At 36.2% G+C, this 17,513-nt stretch overlaps 1 protein-coding gene across 3 annotated transcripts; it reads right to left on the reverse strand.

The window, feature by feature from the left end:
• Window positions 1-1,216: 1,216 nt before the first annotated feature.
• Window positions 1,217-9,688, reverse strand: LOC137399879 (mediator of RNA polymerase II transcription subunit 7-like). Of its 3 annotated transcripts, none has more exons than XM_068086131.1 (2): window positions 9,563-9,688; window positions 1,217-2,041 (listed from the first exon to the last, which is right to left on the reverse strand). In XM_068086131.1, exon 2 carries the CDS (start codon window positions 2,021-2,023, stop codon window positions 1,331-1,333), a length of 693 nt encoding a protein of 230 aa, XP_067942232.1. In that variant the 5' UTR covers window positions 2,024-2,041; window positions 9,563-9,688; the 3' UTR covers window positions 1,217-1,330. The 3 variants fall into 3 exon arrangements, with proteins under 3 accessions (XP_067942232.1, XP_067942233.1, XP_067942234.1); XM_068086132.1 differs by having other exon boundaries at window positions 9,577-9,681; XM_068086133.1 differs by having other exon boundaries at window positions 1,217-2,053; window positions 9,577-9,657.
• Window positions 9,689-17,513: the final 7,825 nt, after the last annotated feature.

The following is a 17,513-nucleotide window of genomic DNA, read 5'->3' on the forward strand; positions in this document are numbered from 1 at the left end:
AACTGTAAAGTAGCGAACATCTATATTTGATAAGAGCTTTTTGGTAAAACCTGAAGCTTTTGTCATAAACTAGTGTTACAAAACGTTTTATATTGAGCCTTATATTGGCCTTTCATTTCACGTGATAACATCACGTGTCAAACCAATAACCACAATGTTTGAGTACGTCATTGAAATAAAGAGATTTCAAACTGAAATGTTTTTGTGATGGCTGTGATTAACTGTTCATTTTTTAGCTTTTAAGAGCTTGTAAACACATTTCCACATATTTTGCACCTACAACACAACAGAGTAAGACATGGTGAATCTTTTTATACCAAATAACTGTAATGTGAATTTTGTTGCAAGTCAACCTTTAATAATAGGAAACTTTTTTACTAATTTGTTTTAATCATTTCTTGGTTTAAATTTATTGACACTAAAAGTTTTTTTTTGGGTGAACTTTATTAGTTCTTCACACGTACACTGAATAGCATGCATTTCAATAAGGAAACAGTTTTCATTACTATCAGTGTCGATGTATTACTAGTAGAACAATAGGCTCTCTTCCCAAATAACTTCTACGTGTTTGCTAACTTCACCATGGTATGCCTTCTTACAGTGTTGTTGTTGACAAACTTTTCCTTAGTGGGAAATGGGAAAAATATGACAAGTCATATATTACAGCAGGCGATCTGTGCCTCTCAAACACTTGCACTAAACTGGACCTCAAGACTTATTCTCTTCTAACTCGACCATGTTAACCTCGACTAACTTAACCTACTTTAAGTAAAGAACCAATGTTCTTTACTTAAAGTAGGCCAGGGAGACTACATACTTGTACAGAGCAAAACAAAAAAAACATCCTTCAGAGATTTGAAATATTCAACAGACTTGTCTCAGGATTACCTGCTATTGCTGATGTTTTGATAACCCAAATTTGGCTGCGAATGGATTCTCTGAATGAGAAGGGGAATCGGCAGAATCTCCAAAACCCGCCGTGACAACATACAATCTTTAGCAAACCTGTTCCTGAGGCTAAAGCAACACACAAAAGCTAAAACATAGTCACTGTAAAAAATCAGGATGATTACGATTTCATTTTACAGGTGCAGGTGACCAACATCTCAATATTTCTGGGGCTCATGGAGAGAGGTGATTAAATTGAAGAATAACGATGAGGTGTATCTTGATACATAATGTTGTATTTAGACAATAGGACTGTTTGCAAACAACTATGGATTTACACGCAAGAACTACATGTATAGATTTACATGCGAGAACTACATATAAGTAACAAGACTAAAATAACAATTACCCAGTTATAAAGTAGACTAGTAAAATAATAAATTCAGCTATCAATTCCATCGGCAATATCACACATGAGCTTGTCAAGAGTGTCAATCACCTGCACACTCCTGCCACTATCTTTTGGTTCGGCTGATAGCTCATCTACAAGCTGAGATGAGGCAGTAAGTTGTTGCAGAAGAGACAAGCTTGGCTTTGACTCGATTAGCGGTACCTGACCCTGAGTGAGACTTTTAGAAACTTTTTCTAGTTGCTGTTTAAATCTCTCAGTAATGTCAACTCGCTGCTTTTTTTGCACTGTCATCATCACTTTTATTGTCTCCCTTGCCTGATGCTGTCGGTATTCATTAATCAAATGGTGCATGTTTATGAAAAGCAATGTGATGTCTTCAATTTTCTCAACTCTCTGCTCCGAGTCTGGTGCCTTTACCAAAATATCGAGAAGATCAAGGAAGTTGGTAAGCAAGGAGTGGTTTATTTTCTTAAGTTCACGCTTGTGGTCATAGCTTTGGGAGTAGAGTCGACGGACCCTCTGACTCTCAAGTGACCTTATTATACTCTCATTAGGAAAAAATGGTGAGCCGAACATAGAATAAGGTTCATTCACTATAACTGGTGGTGGTTTGGGTGCTCGGCCAGAGGAAACTGCTTCATCTGTGTATTTATCTATATATTGAAATGGAGGTAGTGGCCATGATAAGGAGGTCTCTTCCTCTGGTCTTCCTGGAGCTGCCATGCTTTTTACCTCTTTTTCCTAAAAACATTACTTGATAAACTAGAAATCGAAAAGGGTCAGTGGTGTGTGGTGAACTGATAACGTGACCTTCGTTACTAATGATGAAGTTGGACTCGAGGTAAAAGTCCCTGATCCCTACTGAGTGTGGCAGCCTTCATCAATGATGCATGAACAGAACCAAAAAGAGTCACCTAGATGCATACAGTAGCCGCTTTTGTAACAAATTCCAGATAACATTAAAAATTGATGTAAAGTTTTTGCTTCGTACTACATAAAAATTCCAAATAATGTAAAGTGGGAAGTCGGGGCAAGTTCTCAAATTTGATTTGAATGGTAACATATCTCGCTGCACTTGTGAAAAACAAAATGATGTGCGTGTAGCAGTACATATATTTATTATATATATATCAAACTTCTATGACATTTTAATTCATCGAGATTGATCGTCAGATGTGTCGACAAAACAGAGAATAGGTAGCTGCGCAATTGTCCATAAATACTGAAAGGTGATCGATTGTTGCAGGTATTACAGCATCGGTTTACCAATTTAAATGTCGGAAGTTGTCTTTTATCCTAACCTTGACCCCTGGATACAGATCAAGACGAACGGGTAGACACTGCTTTTTATAGTCAAAATATACTTTTGTTTTGTGTAGACGTATAAAATATTTGTTATTAGTTTTACTTGTCAGAATAGACTGCCATCTAAAAAAAAAAAACAAATCGTTGTAAATAGACATCCATTTTGTACATTGACCTGTTGTAAAGTTACCGCAATCATGAACCATGAAACAAGTGAAAGTGATAAGAAAAAGGAGAAAAGTTGTCGAGGCAAACCGATAATACTGCAGCTACGGTACAGCCAACAATTTGACAAATTAAGTATAATTTTTCTTTTTATATGGCCCCAAAGGGCTGAGTTTGGAAAGATCTTGGAATGAATAGGGCAATTTACATGAATTTTGCTGTTCATATAACATAAAATCCCTATAACGCGAAGGTTCCTGGAACGGATTATTTACGTCGCAGGAGTGTCTACTGTAGTATTCCCATGTCAAAACCATCGATATAATTTGTTTATTGTATTCAACAACCCAAAAGCTTACAATAACTATTGGATAAATTCTATATGTAATCACACATTGCATAAAAACAAATGCATTTTATATAGTTATGCAGACTGAACAGCATGTAAAAACTCAATGAATATAGTAATAATCAGAAATGAGAGATTTCTATTGCTACTGTACCTTATAAACAAGTGAATGGAAATGCTGGTTCGATTACCTACAGACGTGGGGGTGATAGAGATATCTTACTACATTCTAGCATACATGTAGACTATGTCAGACTAAGTTAAACTGTACAGTTTTTATTATTTATATATTTTTTACTTATTTTTATTTATCTATTTTCAAGTTTCAAACAGTTTTTAATCTTTCCTCACAAAACTGGTACTTTGAGACACTTGGGAAATTGTGTATTTGAAATTATTTCCAGTGTGAACTTATTTCCAGCGTAATTGCGAGAATTTTACGCTATATATTGGCAAATCAGTATGCTAAAACACTAGTAAGTGGAGGTTTGATGGCATTTGACCAATAAAACTGCGTTTTATATAATAGCAAAACATAAAAACCTGAATAGAGGTCATTAGGTTGACCCATGCTTTGGTTTATGGTGCAATCTTAGAAAAAAACCATGTTTGTGGAGGCAGCTCTTTGTGTAATATTATTACCCTTCTCAATTATAGTGTACTTGTCACATCAGTCTGTGTAATTATAGTGTACTTGTCACCTCAGTCTGTGTAATTATAGTGTACTTGTCACCTCAGTCTGTGTAATTATAGTGTACTTGTTACCTCAGTCTGTGTAATTATAGTGTACTTGTCACCGCAGTCTGTGTAATTATAGTGTACTTGTCACTTCAGTCTGTGCAATTATAGTGTACTCGTTACCTCAGTCTGTGCAATTATAGTGTACTTGTCACCTCAGTCTGTGTAATTATAGTGTACTTGTTACCTCAGTCTGTGTAATTATAGTGTACTTGTCACCTCAGTCTGTGTAATTATAGTGTACTTGTCACATCAGTCTGTGTAATTATAGTGTACTTGTCACCTCAGTTTGTGTAATTATAGTGTACTTGTTACCTCAGTCTGTGTAATTATAGTGTACTTGTCACCTCAGTTTGTGTAATTATAGTGTACTTGTCACCTCAGTCTGTGTAATTATAGTGTACTTGCTACCTCAGTCTGTGTAATTATAGTGTACTTGTCACATCAGTCTGTGTAATTATAGTGTACTTGTCACCTCAGTTTGTGTAATTATAGTGTACTTGTTACCTCAGTCTGTGCAATTATAGTGTACTTGTCACCTCAGTCTGTGCAATTATAGTGTACTTGTCACCTCAGTCTGTGCAATTATAGTGTACTTGTCACCTCAGTTTGTGTAATTATAGTGTACTTGTCACCTCAGTTTGTGTAATTATAGTGTACTTGTCACCTCGGTCTGTGTAATTATAGTGTACTTGTCACCTCAGTCTGTGTAATTATAGTGTACTTGTCACCGCAGTCTGTGTAATTATAGTGTACTTGTCACCTCAGTCTGTGTAATTATAGTGTACTTGTTACCTCAGTCTGTGTAATTATAGCGTACTTGTCACCTCAGTCTGGATAATTATAGTGTACTTGTCACCGCAGTCTGTGTAATTATAATGTACTTGTCACATCAGTCTGTGTAATTATAGTGTACTTGTCACCTCAGTCTGTGTAATTATAGTGATTATAACAATTAACAACTTTGGTAGTTATGAGCCATTATGGATGAGTCATGGCGAGACGGGAAACCTACTGAACGTATACCAGTTGGTTGCACTAATTATAGATGAGTCATGGTGAGATGGAGATACCTACTGAACTTATACCCGTTGGTTGCACTAATTATAGATGAGTCATGGTGAGATGGAGATACCTACTGAACTTATACCCGTTGGTTGCACTAACTATGGATGAGTCATGGCGAGACGGGGAAACCTACTGAACGTATACCAGTTGGTTGCACTAATTATAGATGAGTCATGGCGAGATGGAGATACCTACTGAACTGATACCAGTTGGTTGCACTAATTATAGATGAGTCATGGCGGGATGGAGATACCTACTGAACGTATACCTGTTGGCTGCAGTAATGATTCAAGAGAATGCAAAAACTGTATCAAAATGTGTATTAATGGCGAGATGACCTGCAGATAGTTGAAGACAGTTGAAGCCGGTCAGCTCTATAAATAACTTGAGACCAATCAGTTAGGAGCTCATATGAGAATGATGCTGATTAAACAACATGAAAAAATAATAAATGTTCTTGCATTGCAGGTCAGGCGCAGGCAAACAGGGAAACAAGAACCAAGTCGACCAGTGGAAAAAGGTAAACAGATGAAACATTTTTCATACACGTGTAAACAAGAGTGAGACAGAAAAATGCCAATAGGGAATGTTTTAAGCATCATAAGTCTCTAAACGTCTCTAAACGTCATAGGCCTTTGTTAGCTATCGTTTCCATTTATGTGAATGGTGTAAATGTCAAAGCATTGGTAGTTGGAGAGCATCAGCAACCAGTCATATTGTACTCCTTCGTTCAGCAGGTGAACCTAGCATTTCTCAAGCCACAGCATAAAGTAATGGAGTTGAGTGGTCATCAAGCTACGCGTATAAAGGAAACAGCAGTGGCTTGAAAAGTACACTTCGCAATCAAAAAACTTGCATTGTTTAGTAACGCTCAGGCTGGTTTGTGATTGTAAGATAATCTTGGTGAAATTGTAATTGACAAACTTGAAAGGGTGGCGATTTGAAACAGCAAAAAGATGGATTGAGAGGTTGATGGCAATATGCTAGCATCAGCGAGAAATATTAGAGATGTGGTTTCCCAAGGTAAAGATAACGGCCAAGTCTTGAAATAGGGACAGCAATTATTCTGTGTGATTTGATAATGGTAATAAATGAGAGGGTCCTAAAAAGGAAGAGGGAGGAGCCTGAGTAAAACAAAAAAGTACAATGTACATGGTATTGAAACAGACAGGTAAAAAATTGAACAGGAAACAGAAAATTGAAGAAGGTTAGTTTCAATGCTACAATGAGTCAGTTCATAAAACAGTGACAGAAGTGATTCGGTTCATGACAGCTGCTCTGCTCAATCTTACAGGCACAAAAAAGGTTTGTCCAGTGAAGGAACTTAACATGGAGTTCAATTATCATGTTAATGATTATCCCAAAACTGAGACCACTAAACGAGGAGCTGCATCACTAACCAAGGAGTTGGACCTTAAAGGTTGACTGGCAACAAAATTCACGTTACAGTTATTTGGTATCAAAAGATTCACTATGTCTTACTCTGCTGTGTTGTAGGTGCAAAATATGTGGAAATGTGATTACAAGCCTTTAAAAGCTAAAAAACGAACAGTTAATCGCAGCCATTACGAGACTGCCGTAGATTAGAATCTCTTTTCAAAACGGCTCAAATGGGACGTAGTTGTACAAGATAGCTTCTGTTTACACTTTCACACCACCTCATTCGTCGAAATATTTTCACAAATATACTTCACGCATTCAATAAAACTATATCTATTGTTCTTACGCGTCAGTTTCATCATCATTGTAATGCTGTCATTTTGAGCACTGATATCTCAAAACCTATCGTAAAAATTCGTTTAATTTTTTAACCTTAGCTCGAAAGAGTGCATATCATCCTCTGATAAACATGACGAGCCTGTTGGTCACCTGTGATAGTCGAAAAATGCTGCAGAAATTATTCACGCTGTTTGGCAGGAAGTATGGGTCACATGATCAGATTACAACTAGACGATTAGACCAAGCCGAAACAAAACTGTAAACTAGCGAGCGTCTATATTTGGTAAGGGCTCTTCGGTAAAACCTGAAGTGTTTGTCATAAACTAGTGCTACGAGAGGTTTTATATTGAGCCTTTTATTGGCCTTTCAATTTCCGTGAGAACATCACGTGACAAAACAATAACCAAATGTAATGACTACGTCAGAGAAATAAACTGATTTCAATCTACGGCGGTTCGTGATGGCGATGATTAACTGTTCGTTTTTAAGCTTTTAAGAGCTTGTAATCACATTTCCACATATTTTGCACCTACAAAACAGCAGAGCAAGACATGGTGAGTCTTTTGATACCAAATAACTGCAATGTGAATTTTGTTGCAAGTCAACCTTTAAAAACATTCCACAGATATGTAGTTGATATCATCTGTTACCGGAATGTTGCATAAACAACTATGATGGATGGTGGTTTCAGCCAGTAATCAATTTTCACAAAGCAGAAAAATGAAACTGCAGATACCTTCTAAAGTTCTAAGTTGGCAATGATATTTAAGAAAAGAGATCTCTCAGATGAGATGATGGGTCGTGTTTCATGACCTCAAGGTTTACAGATATAGGATGTGACACACATATTCCAAGGAGTCTACAGAGCATTATTCAGTGAGCTGGTTGGGTGTACTTAGCAAGCTATTAAGATGATAGAAATATGCACAAAACACAGTGTAGAATATATGGTCTTTTGATAAAATAATGCTCCATATGTAAAGGAAAATGTATCAGCAAATACCTGTGATCGTTAGGGTGGCTGAAATTGAGGGCAAATGTGAAACGAAATGCACAACTTCAAGAGAACAATTACTAGCATAATGTCAAATGTTGTGGTAAAAGCTAATGGCATGGCTAGTCCCATTGCAGACGCGTAATTTGCAAAGCAGAACCTTAGTAATGCTCAGCTATCACAACTGACAGTGAAAACAAGAAAGACCATGGCCAATGCTGATTAGGCTGCTGTAATGCACCAGGTGATGGTGATCCTATTATCAATGATGGCAGTGGTAAAGGTGTCAATATTAGTCACAAACATTCTGAAGATGAGTATGAGAATGCATCGGTAGTACAGGTACGTAAACAATGGGCACCTCATCGGTTAGCAGGTTTTTAAGTGAAGCAGTTTTATTCGTGTATTCATCGATCTTCCTTTAGATGTTAATTTATTCTTTCATTTATTATAACATTTTAATATCCTTGAGTTTAAAATATGACTCATTATTCTGAAAACCATTCATTAATTAACTCCTATTAGTGGTTAGGGAATATCAGTCATAGGTGTATGCTGCGGTTTATTAAGTTTATTAAGCAAATGTACTACACCATTTGCACTAGTGCACGAGTTTATCACACTTATCATCTAACCCCTTTAAGGTTTGAACAACACATAATTCGCCGTGCGTATAGTTAATGCGTTGTCAGGGCGACACATGTGTCAATTCCTGTAGAACGTCTACCGCGTTTGTTTCTATTGATTCATAAGGCATATATAAGCCGTTTATGATGGAGATCGTTGTTGTTGTAGTGATCTACAGAAAGCTTTGAGTTATACTCGCTGTAATTTTTTGGGAATTATCTTCAAAGTTCGTTCTATTATTATAATTGTAAACAATAACGAGAGATCATTTGCGTAGTTGATGTTTTTTTTATTGAGGTAGGACTTCCTTCACTTACCTCAATGTTTTTACAACTAGTTGCATTGGAACCACGTTTGTCTTTACGTTGAAATTATTTTTACTATTACCAAAATTATTACGGCAACAAATAGAAGACATTTTATGACGTTTTGATATTTCTTTATATGTGAACATGTAGTTCAATGATATACATGTTTGTATTTGTTTTGTATTATAACAGTTTATAACAATGTTGTATTGTTTGTATTATAACAGTTTTTTAACAGTGTTGTTTGAAATTTGAATAAACTGGATAAAACAATTATAATTCCGCAGTATTCATTTGTTGTGAGTTACAAACTAGTGATTATTTGACACAATGATAGCATTCAGATAACCTACCAAAGTATATTCAGCTACTTCAACACAGCTGGATGGTTCTTTTGTAAGTTTATAGCTAGTAAAACTAACAAATATCATTGAAATACTTGCAGCCAAAGTCATCAAATATAGTACAAGTATATACAAGACAAAAACGATTATAATTTTGCAACAATCGTTTTTTTTTTAAATGGGGTATTCTGCATCTATTGCAGCACTCAGATACTCTACCAAGGCATACTTAGCAGCTCCAACACAGCATGATGTTTATCTTCTATGTTTATAGACAGTAAAACTAAAAAAAAATATTGAAATACCTGCAGCCAAAGTAGTGCAAATAGGTATTGAAAACTGCATATTTTCGCAAATAAATTAGCATTTTGGGTACTGTTTTAGAAAAAAAATCAAACCTCGAAAGGGCTAAGGCGGTTTTGACAGTCAGCATATAAAATGCCTTCATAACTCAAATGCCTCAGCGACGTCTAATAGTTACCGTTTTCATAAACTAAATAATCTTAAAAACATACAAGCATGAACACGTGAAAAAAAATTAAACCCCAAAAAGCTACAAAATCACGGCAAGATACAATTATAATCATAATCATTAAAAAGCGAAGCGCTTGTGTAATGAACCTTTAGGACACCCACAATGCTTACCTAGTGCAAAATACCTGTGTGTTTTATCTCTCGGAACAGAACAAAGGTTTTAAAGCAGGTTTCGTTTCGGTTTCTGGATGTTTAATGCCTTTTCATTGAAACATGACGGCAACTGCATAATAAGACACACGCAAAAATTGACACATACAAAAAAAATAATTACGCCTGTTATTTTTGTAGCCTTCATGTCTTCACAAAATTATGAATGTCTAAATACTCCGTTCGTACGATAAACTATAATAATGTTTACGTGCAGGTACGCAGGCTAAGTACTACAGAGACCCAAGTTTTCCAGCTTGTATTCACGTTCGCTGTGCTGCAGCGAATCTGCATACAGGCCAGATTCTTTCATTGGTCACCTATATGAGCAAATGAAGCAAGAATATGAAAACTGCAGCTAGTGCTATGTTTAGATATTTAGAATAAATTAATCATATTTCTCTATGTATATTTTTGTGTTATTACAATTCACGGTTCAAATTGTTTACGCGAGCCAGAACAAGTGGGGTGGTTACTTCTGGTGTGGTGGAACACTTTTGGTCACTGTTGGTGTTATGAAAGGACCTCATATGTTTAACCATGTACTAAAACAATGTGCTATTAGGGGGCTCAGCAATACCGCTGATCATGTTTAGTTTGGTAACTGGACTTTTGGGCGACAGACACGTAGGCGACACTTTCGGTTCGAAAGGCGACAACTTCAGACGGAAAGGCGACACGGCAGACAAACCGGCGACAATTCTAGACTATAAGGCGACAAATTGGTTTGCTGTTTGGTGGAAGGCAAGGTAATGTACTGACAAACTATGAGATGCTGTCGTTGTGTGCTATGCTTACGTATATTTTTGAAACGTAGCCTTGAAAGTGTTATTGTTTTTTACAGACTTTTTTATAAATCGAAATTGCAACGTGTATTTTTAAACGCCATTGGTGGGATTGGGATTTCTCTAATTATGCTAGCCCAGACAATTAACAAAATATTAAGGTTTTTTTTTCTAAAAATGCATCTAGCTTATTCAATTAAAGCACCAAAACTTGTTTTTGTATCAGCATGTTTGTTCAAAACTGTTCGAAAAGTCACGTTCTCGGCTGAATTGCCGACAATCTTGTCTCTGAATATTGAAACTTTAGAGTTATCCCTTCTCTGATTGTTGAAACTTTAGAGTTATCTTACCTCGAAAAGAAATAGTTTTATGGTTTCGATCGTCAAAATTCACAGTAGCTGGGAGAAGAGGTTGCTCTTTGTGTGAGATGAAAAGACAATTCCCTATTATTGTAATTTCTCATTTACTTGTGGAAATAATAATTTCCTTATCCTTGTTTCTTTACAATTATGATAATAATTCAATGTCATTATAATGCAGACTCAATAGGCTAAATTGCGGTTCACACTGATCTATGTTTGTTGAGATTTTATTTGAGTATGAAGAGTGAAGGCTTTTTCTGACATAGGTGTCTAAGATATATCCATATTTTACTAACTTCTGCAGCTTGTTGCAAGAAGACTAAACAGCATCACAGAAAGCTTATGGAGAAATGATCCATTCCAAAGCATAGAAATCAACTGGTCCTGATGCCATGTTACCCTAGAGTCACTTGAGATATTTGACCGAATTACCTTTGTCACAGATCCCGATGGCACACACAACCTGTAGTTTGAGACAATGAGGAGTGATCAACACCTCAAAGACCTTTGTGATATATACTCAGTTGCAGGTTAATGCTGCCATGTACCACATCATATACTATAGTTTGCATTTTAACACGCACTATGAATCTTTTTTATATGCGACTATTTTAACAAAGGACAGACTTCAGAAAAGATGGGAAGATATTACATAGACAGCCATTGGCTTGAACTTTAATAACAACTTTATTAAATAGTGGTGTAGAGAATTTCCTGCAATTATTTTTGTGTATGATTGGAAGTGCAAGTGCATTCGAGCACCTGCAAGTCACTGTGTACAATTATACTCCTGTAATTCAAATTATCTTTTCATGTAAGTTTTAGAATTAGTAGAAAGTAATATTCAGTTGCCAATTTATAACTGTGAACCTGATCTCGTCATTCTTGATAGGAAAGAGAAGTTCTATCGCTAGATGGGTTTATCTACATATTATCAATCAGTATAAAGTCATTGTAAAAAAATTAATGCTGCAAACTATTGATATACGTATTTTTGAAAGTTATATATGATAAAAAATCAGCTTTACTATTTGTATAAATATACCAAAAAGCAAATTTATGAAAATGTATAAAGCTAAACTCATATGTATGTATTTATTTTCATACTGCAATCAGAACAAGAATATACATTAATTTGAGATCTACTACTGAGGGTCCTAATACATGATACATGAGCCAAAGGTAGTATAATGACTCATCAACAGCGGTATGCTAGTGACTCAAGAATGCATCGCTTCAAAGGGGTTGAAAAAGTTGGTACCTCTATGATGTCATAAATTAGGCAGTAAGGAATCTCAGACTCTTGCCACACTGATAAGCAACTTGCCAGTTTTTCCAAGCATTCAAGGAAGGAAGTGAAAAAGAAAATAGTGACTGGCTAAATGACTTCTGAGCGTGTTGACAGACTCTAAAGTTAAATTTGTGGAAAAGGATGAACAGAAGAATAGTTGGGCGATTAAAGACAGATTAATCTCAGCAGTTTTTTTAAATAACAACTATCTCAATTAAATAAATATTTGGTACATTCATTAATACAATATGAAATTCTACTGTGTGTAAAAGAATAATGTAATCAGATTAATGGCATTAATGAGGATATAAGCAGGTAATAGATGCCAAGGAAATAAGGTGGAGCAATGCGTAAAAAGTATGCTAATCCAAGATTTCTGATCTGGGCATCAATAAAGTTGGTGTCTTGTTAGTGTTCACTACTAATTCACAACAACATAACAGGCCATAGCAGGACTTAATATTTTGAATTAATCCTGCCCTCAGAATTGTCGTCTCAATGTCTAGAATTGTCGCCTGTTTGTTTGCTGTGTCGCCTTTCCGTCTGAAGTTGTCGCCTTTTGAACCGAAAGTGTCGCCTAAGTGTCTGTCGCCCTATTGACTGTCGCCCAACCGTCCATAATTCTTTAGTTTTTACTGATTCATATTACCGTTATTGAGACCGTTGTTATGAGAGGTTGTGGAGAAATTATGTTATGCATAACTAATCCGAATCCACACACAACATCTGTGTTGAATTTGCTTGTCATATTATTCTATTTTGGCTATGTTTTGTTTGTGCACTTTTACTTAGCTTGTGGGAACTAATTTGATTATTACTGGTTCAGGTACAAGTGAAGGTGTTAAGCTGTTGTAAGCAATACTTATATCTACCAGTCAAACTTACGTCTTTATTCTGTAAATCAAACAATGAAATACACAACTAGCAAAATTCTAAAACAATAATATTAATGACAAACAATTAGAAGAGCTAATAAAAATTACATCCTTACTCAAACGGTCGTCTACGCTTGTTGATCAGTCCTGTACAGCTGTGAGTTTCGACAGTCAAACGAGAGTCATGAGAGGCCATATGTAGAGAGTGTCAGCAGTTGAGATAGTGGTGTAGAAGAGGCTCAACTGATGAAGAAGAAGGAGGCTCTTTCAGTAGAGAAGAGAGAGAGAGAGGCTCCTCAGCAGGTAGATGAAAAAGCATCCAAGGAGGCCCTCGGGAAGAGAGGTAGAGCTCAAGCTAGAGCCGCCGAGTCATTGGAGCTGTTTTTTTATAGCTGTCTAGCATGTAGGAAGGCTAGCCTGTGGCAGTAAGTTGAGTGTTAAAATTCAATGCTTCATGTCAGGCATGTGAAGATTTATTGTTTGCGTAAGTCTTCAGCTGGTGCACGTGATGTTGACATGTAGGGTGTAGCTCGTGACTTACTCCTGGTATCTAGGTCATGTTTGACAGGAGTGGCAGATCTGTTTGTGACTCATTTGACTCGTCTCTAATTTTTCTTTGGTGGCTTTTTGATGATGGTGGTTGGTAGGTTTAATTGCTTCGACTTCCCTTTGGCATGTTCTCTATCTGGCGTTGACGCAGTTTTATGATTGATTTTTTCCACTTCTGAAGTTCATAATTTTTTTTCGACGTTTCCAATTATCGAATCATTTGATTTCTTTTAGGTGTCTTGCTGCTTGTAGGTATTATATGCTTATCCTGTGGTCTGGCTACATTCCCTGTCGGTATCTTGTTTTCGCAGTATCTCCGTACAACACCGTTACCAATATACAAACAAGATTGGTACAAAAGCCTTTACATGTAACACTGATCATTACCTTTTCAGTTTCTTACCACGCTCCACTAGGGAACTCAGTCTAAATTAAAACTATTTTTTTTAATTTGGCATACATCTTTTTTATGCTTTTCGTGTTCCTCCTAAACAACTGATGTACTATGTTTTATTGAAAGACATTTTGGTAAAGAACATAAAGGAGATCCTATCCTTCGCCATCTAAAGGGGTCTAAGAAATAAACAAAGAGGAAGAAACTGTCAGTTGGGCATTCTCTCATTTCTTATATGGTCCTTGGTGGAAAGCTTTGGTGGTAGCATCTGGAATTCGCAAAAATTGATGTTTGCTCACTCCGAACTGCTGATCTTGTGGTCATTGTCATCCTTGTGTGATCATCTGCTATATCATCATACTCTGACGAGAGCGCACTGTGAGTGTCCTCTGCTTGCAGGATATGAGTTAACAAGTTCAACACATGATTTTTCTGTCAATCTTGAAGCTTTTGCAGGCCTAGTTCATTCCGTGCGTCACTTACACTTTCTCCTCTCGTAAGTCTTGCTGTGAGTTTTATATAATAGCGCTGTTCCGTATCATCTCAACATCATGTATGGTGCTCTTTAAAGATGGATTCCACGCTGTGTCTGCATATTCTCGAATTGGTCTACATAAGCTTGTATATGCTACGGGACAGCAATGTTTAGGAGCATCATATAATACATACTTCAGCATGCTGAGGACCCTATGGGCCTTTTGGGTTTTTTCTGTTGTTTCTCAAATCTGAGGTCATTTTGTAGGGTGACACCCAGATATTCCGTATCCTCCATTCATTTCAAGGGCATATCTCCGAGTCTGTAGTTCAGAAGCACATAGTTGATACATATGCAGGTGCATCTAAACACTGTTATCATACGAGACAGCCTGAAGGTCTGTTTGTGTCTGCAAGTAAAACTAATGCTTTTTTTGATCTTGCACCACTCTTGAGCAAGTGGCTTAGAAATTGTGTGGAGTAGGATGAAAATTTGAATAGCGATTGCACAAATTATGTTTTTTGCGGTTACGGCTTTTTAATCGAGAATGAAATAAAAACAAAATAAAAATTGATCAATATAATAGCAACAGGAAGGTATAAAGTTCTCCTACTCCTTTTATCACAGCCAAGATTCTTAGTGTGAAAATTGAGATTAGATTAGAAGTAACACACGGAATAACTGAAGCATGTAAGTTACAGACTGTAGATAGACTATTATTATGTTTTTTTACTAGATATGCTGTTATGCTCATGTCATCTTATGCATAGGTTTTTCTACAAGTTTGGCTATTTGGGATTCGTTTGATGGTTGGTTCAAGTTTGCATAAAGATTTACACTTTGTCTCCTGTCAACATATGATGAAAACATACACGACTATTAAACTGTCTTGTCATTAAACTTTATCTAATCAAACTACACATTATACTAGTAACATGAAACATCAGTTTTGGTGGTAAAGTTGTTGTTATTTTTAGTATTAGAGAAACGGAGAATGTAGAAGATATAACCGATTAATTGGCTGGAGGTATAACTAGAATAATCAGAATTAAAAGGAAAAGTTAAATGTTGCGAAGAAACTAACAGACATCGTAAGAACTTCATCGTACAACTTACTCACACCGTAAATGCTCTACCACTTCTGTCTTGGTCAGGCATATTTGCAAAAGCTGGACTTCAACACCGTCTCGCTGGACAATGATTAAATAACGGTTACTTCAACGTCATACACTGGAAAGTATGATCGCTGATTAATTGTTGATTTGTTTGGGACTGTCACATTTATTGATGCAAAGACAACCTTGTATTACTAATGGCATATCATGAGAAAACCACCATAACACAGACCACACCATCACATTGCCTTTCTTTATAATAGCGTAATAGAGTCTCATGACTATATTGATCTCTTACTTCTACAAACGTCATAGAGTTACGCTCTAACTTCTACATACATCATAGAGTTACTCTCTCACTTCTACTATTGTCATGGAGTAACTCGGCCTAACTAGCATTAACAAAGTATGCTAGCCATCTAGGAAGTCTGTTATCTCAACATGGATGCATTCAATCGTAATTCATCTGCCATCACACTATATCTTTTCATATAACACACTGTTAACGTTTGGATGCTTTATTTCACTTGTAAATGCATTTTAAGAAATTTGTCTATGCCTCAGTCAGGTATTGTTTTATCCCAGTTCATCAAATTGCGTTGTCTATTTAAATAACAACAGAAACTTATTGCTTTTCATATATTAAAAACAATTATCCTTTAAGAATGTAATATTGTAATATGTCGATTGACTACTCTTTGATGCAATGGCTCATTTTTAAATTTGGACAAAGTGAATCTTCGACAAGTCATCAGCTTATAAAAACATAGTTTATGCTCAACTCTGGAAAATTTTTATCTAAAAGGCACTATTTGTAATTATTACTAGCAACATGAAAGCCTAACAGTCTAGTATTCTTTAAAGATGAATTTACAGAAAATTTTAGTAAATTTTATCAAGAAGTATCAGTATTTTTCTATCATTTAGAAGTTTTTTGTATGTGACATGATCTGACTGCCAATAAGTTTTAAGATTAATCTTAAGATTAATCTTAAAACTTCTTGGTAGTGAAGATTAATCTTAGGATTAATCTTAAGATTATCAATAATACTCGATCGTTATTAAACGCTCAGAGGAAAAATATGTAAGCCAAAATGATGTAAGTTCACCTCTAAAGCAACTGAATCAGAAGTTAATTCATGCTATGCTAATTGATGTCTGTTTCTACATTGCCTCAAGTTGGCACTTCATAGACTCATGTCAAACGAGTGCCTGTTTCTTGTGTTGGATCATCTAATAATAACACTTTAACTATCATTCCAAATATTGTTTTAGGAATCATGTTCAACTCAAAACCCATGTTTTATTATATACAGCTTATGGTTTATCTGCCTCTTCAAACCTGTAAGCTCGCTAGGTCCGTGTAGCATTCCATAGATAAAATGCGTGGTTCCATCCACCGCCACCATGTACACAGCACATGTTGACAGATGCTTATGCCTTGCCCCATTTTATGGTTGCATCTTTCTAATATAATGTCACAGTTACAAACGCTACAATGATATTGTCTTCTTGTCGTGATAACATATTTTTTAAATACTCGTGCGATCATTTGAGTAGTGATGTCTTGTTCTTGTACCAACTCTTTAACAACTAACATTTTCATGAACCTCTCATCATCATGAGCAGTTGACAAGGGTAGCACCATGTTGTTCACAAGTTTTTAGAAGCAATTCTTGCTACAGATGCTCTTTTAGCAATCTTTACTGAAACAAGAACTTCCGCAATACACTCTTCAACCAGATGGTCTTGTTATTTTTGGAAGTTTTACTCTCTGCACAGTCTATCAAGGGACAAACGCAGCATCAACATAGCAAGGATAACATAGCATCAATGTTCTTTCATCTAGCTGCCCAAAATAATTTATTTTGGATTAATAACATCATTGTGGCTCTTGCTACCTGCAGCTCGTGCTACCTGCAACTTTTGCTATCGCAGCTCTTGCTACCTGCAACTCTTGCTACTCGCAACTCTTGCTATCCACTACTCTTGCTACCCGCAACTCTTGCTACCCGCAGCTCTTGCTACTCGCAGCTCTTGCTATCCACTACTCTTGCTATCCGCAA

Source organism: Watersipora subatra, chromosome 7, assembly GCF_963576615.1.
Source record: "Watersipora subatra chromosome 7, tzWatSuba1.1, whole genome shotgun sequence".
NCBI classification, from domain to species: domain Eukaryota; kingdom Metazoa; phylum Bryozoa; class Gymnolaemata; order Cheilostomatida; family Watersiporidae; genus Watersipora; species Watersipora subatra.

Bases quoted from the DNA above. Each gene is read 5' to 3' on its own strand.
- LOC137399879 (XM_068086131.1), bottom strand. From the start codon at position 2,023: ATGGCAGCTCCAGGAAGACCAGAGGAAGAGACCTCCTTATCATGGCCA.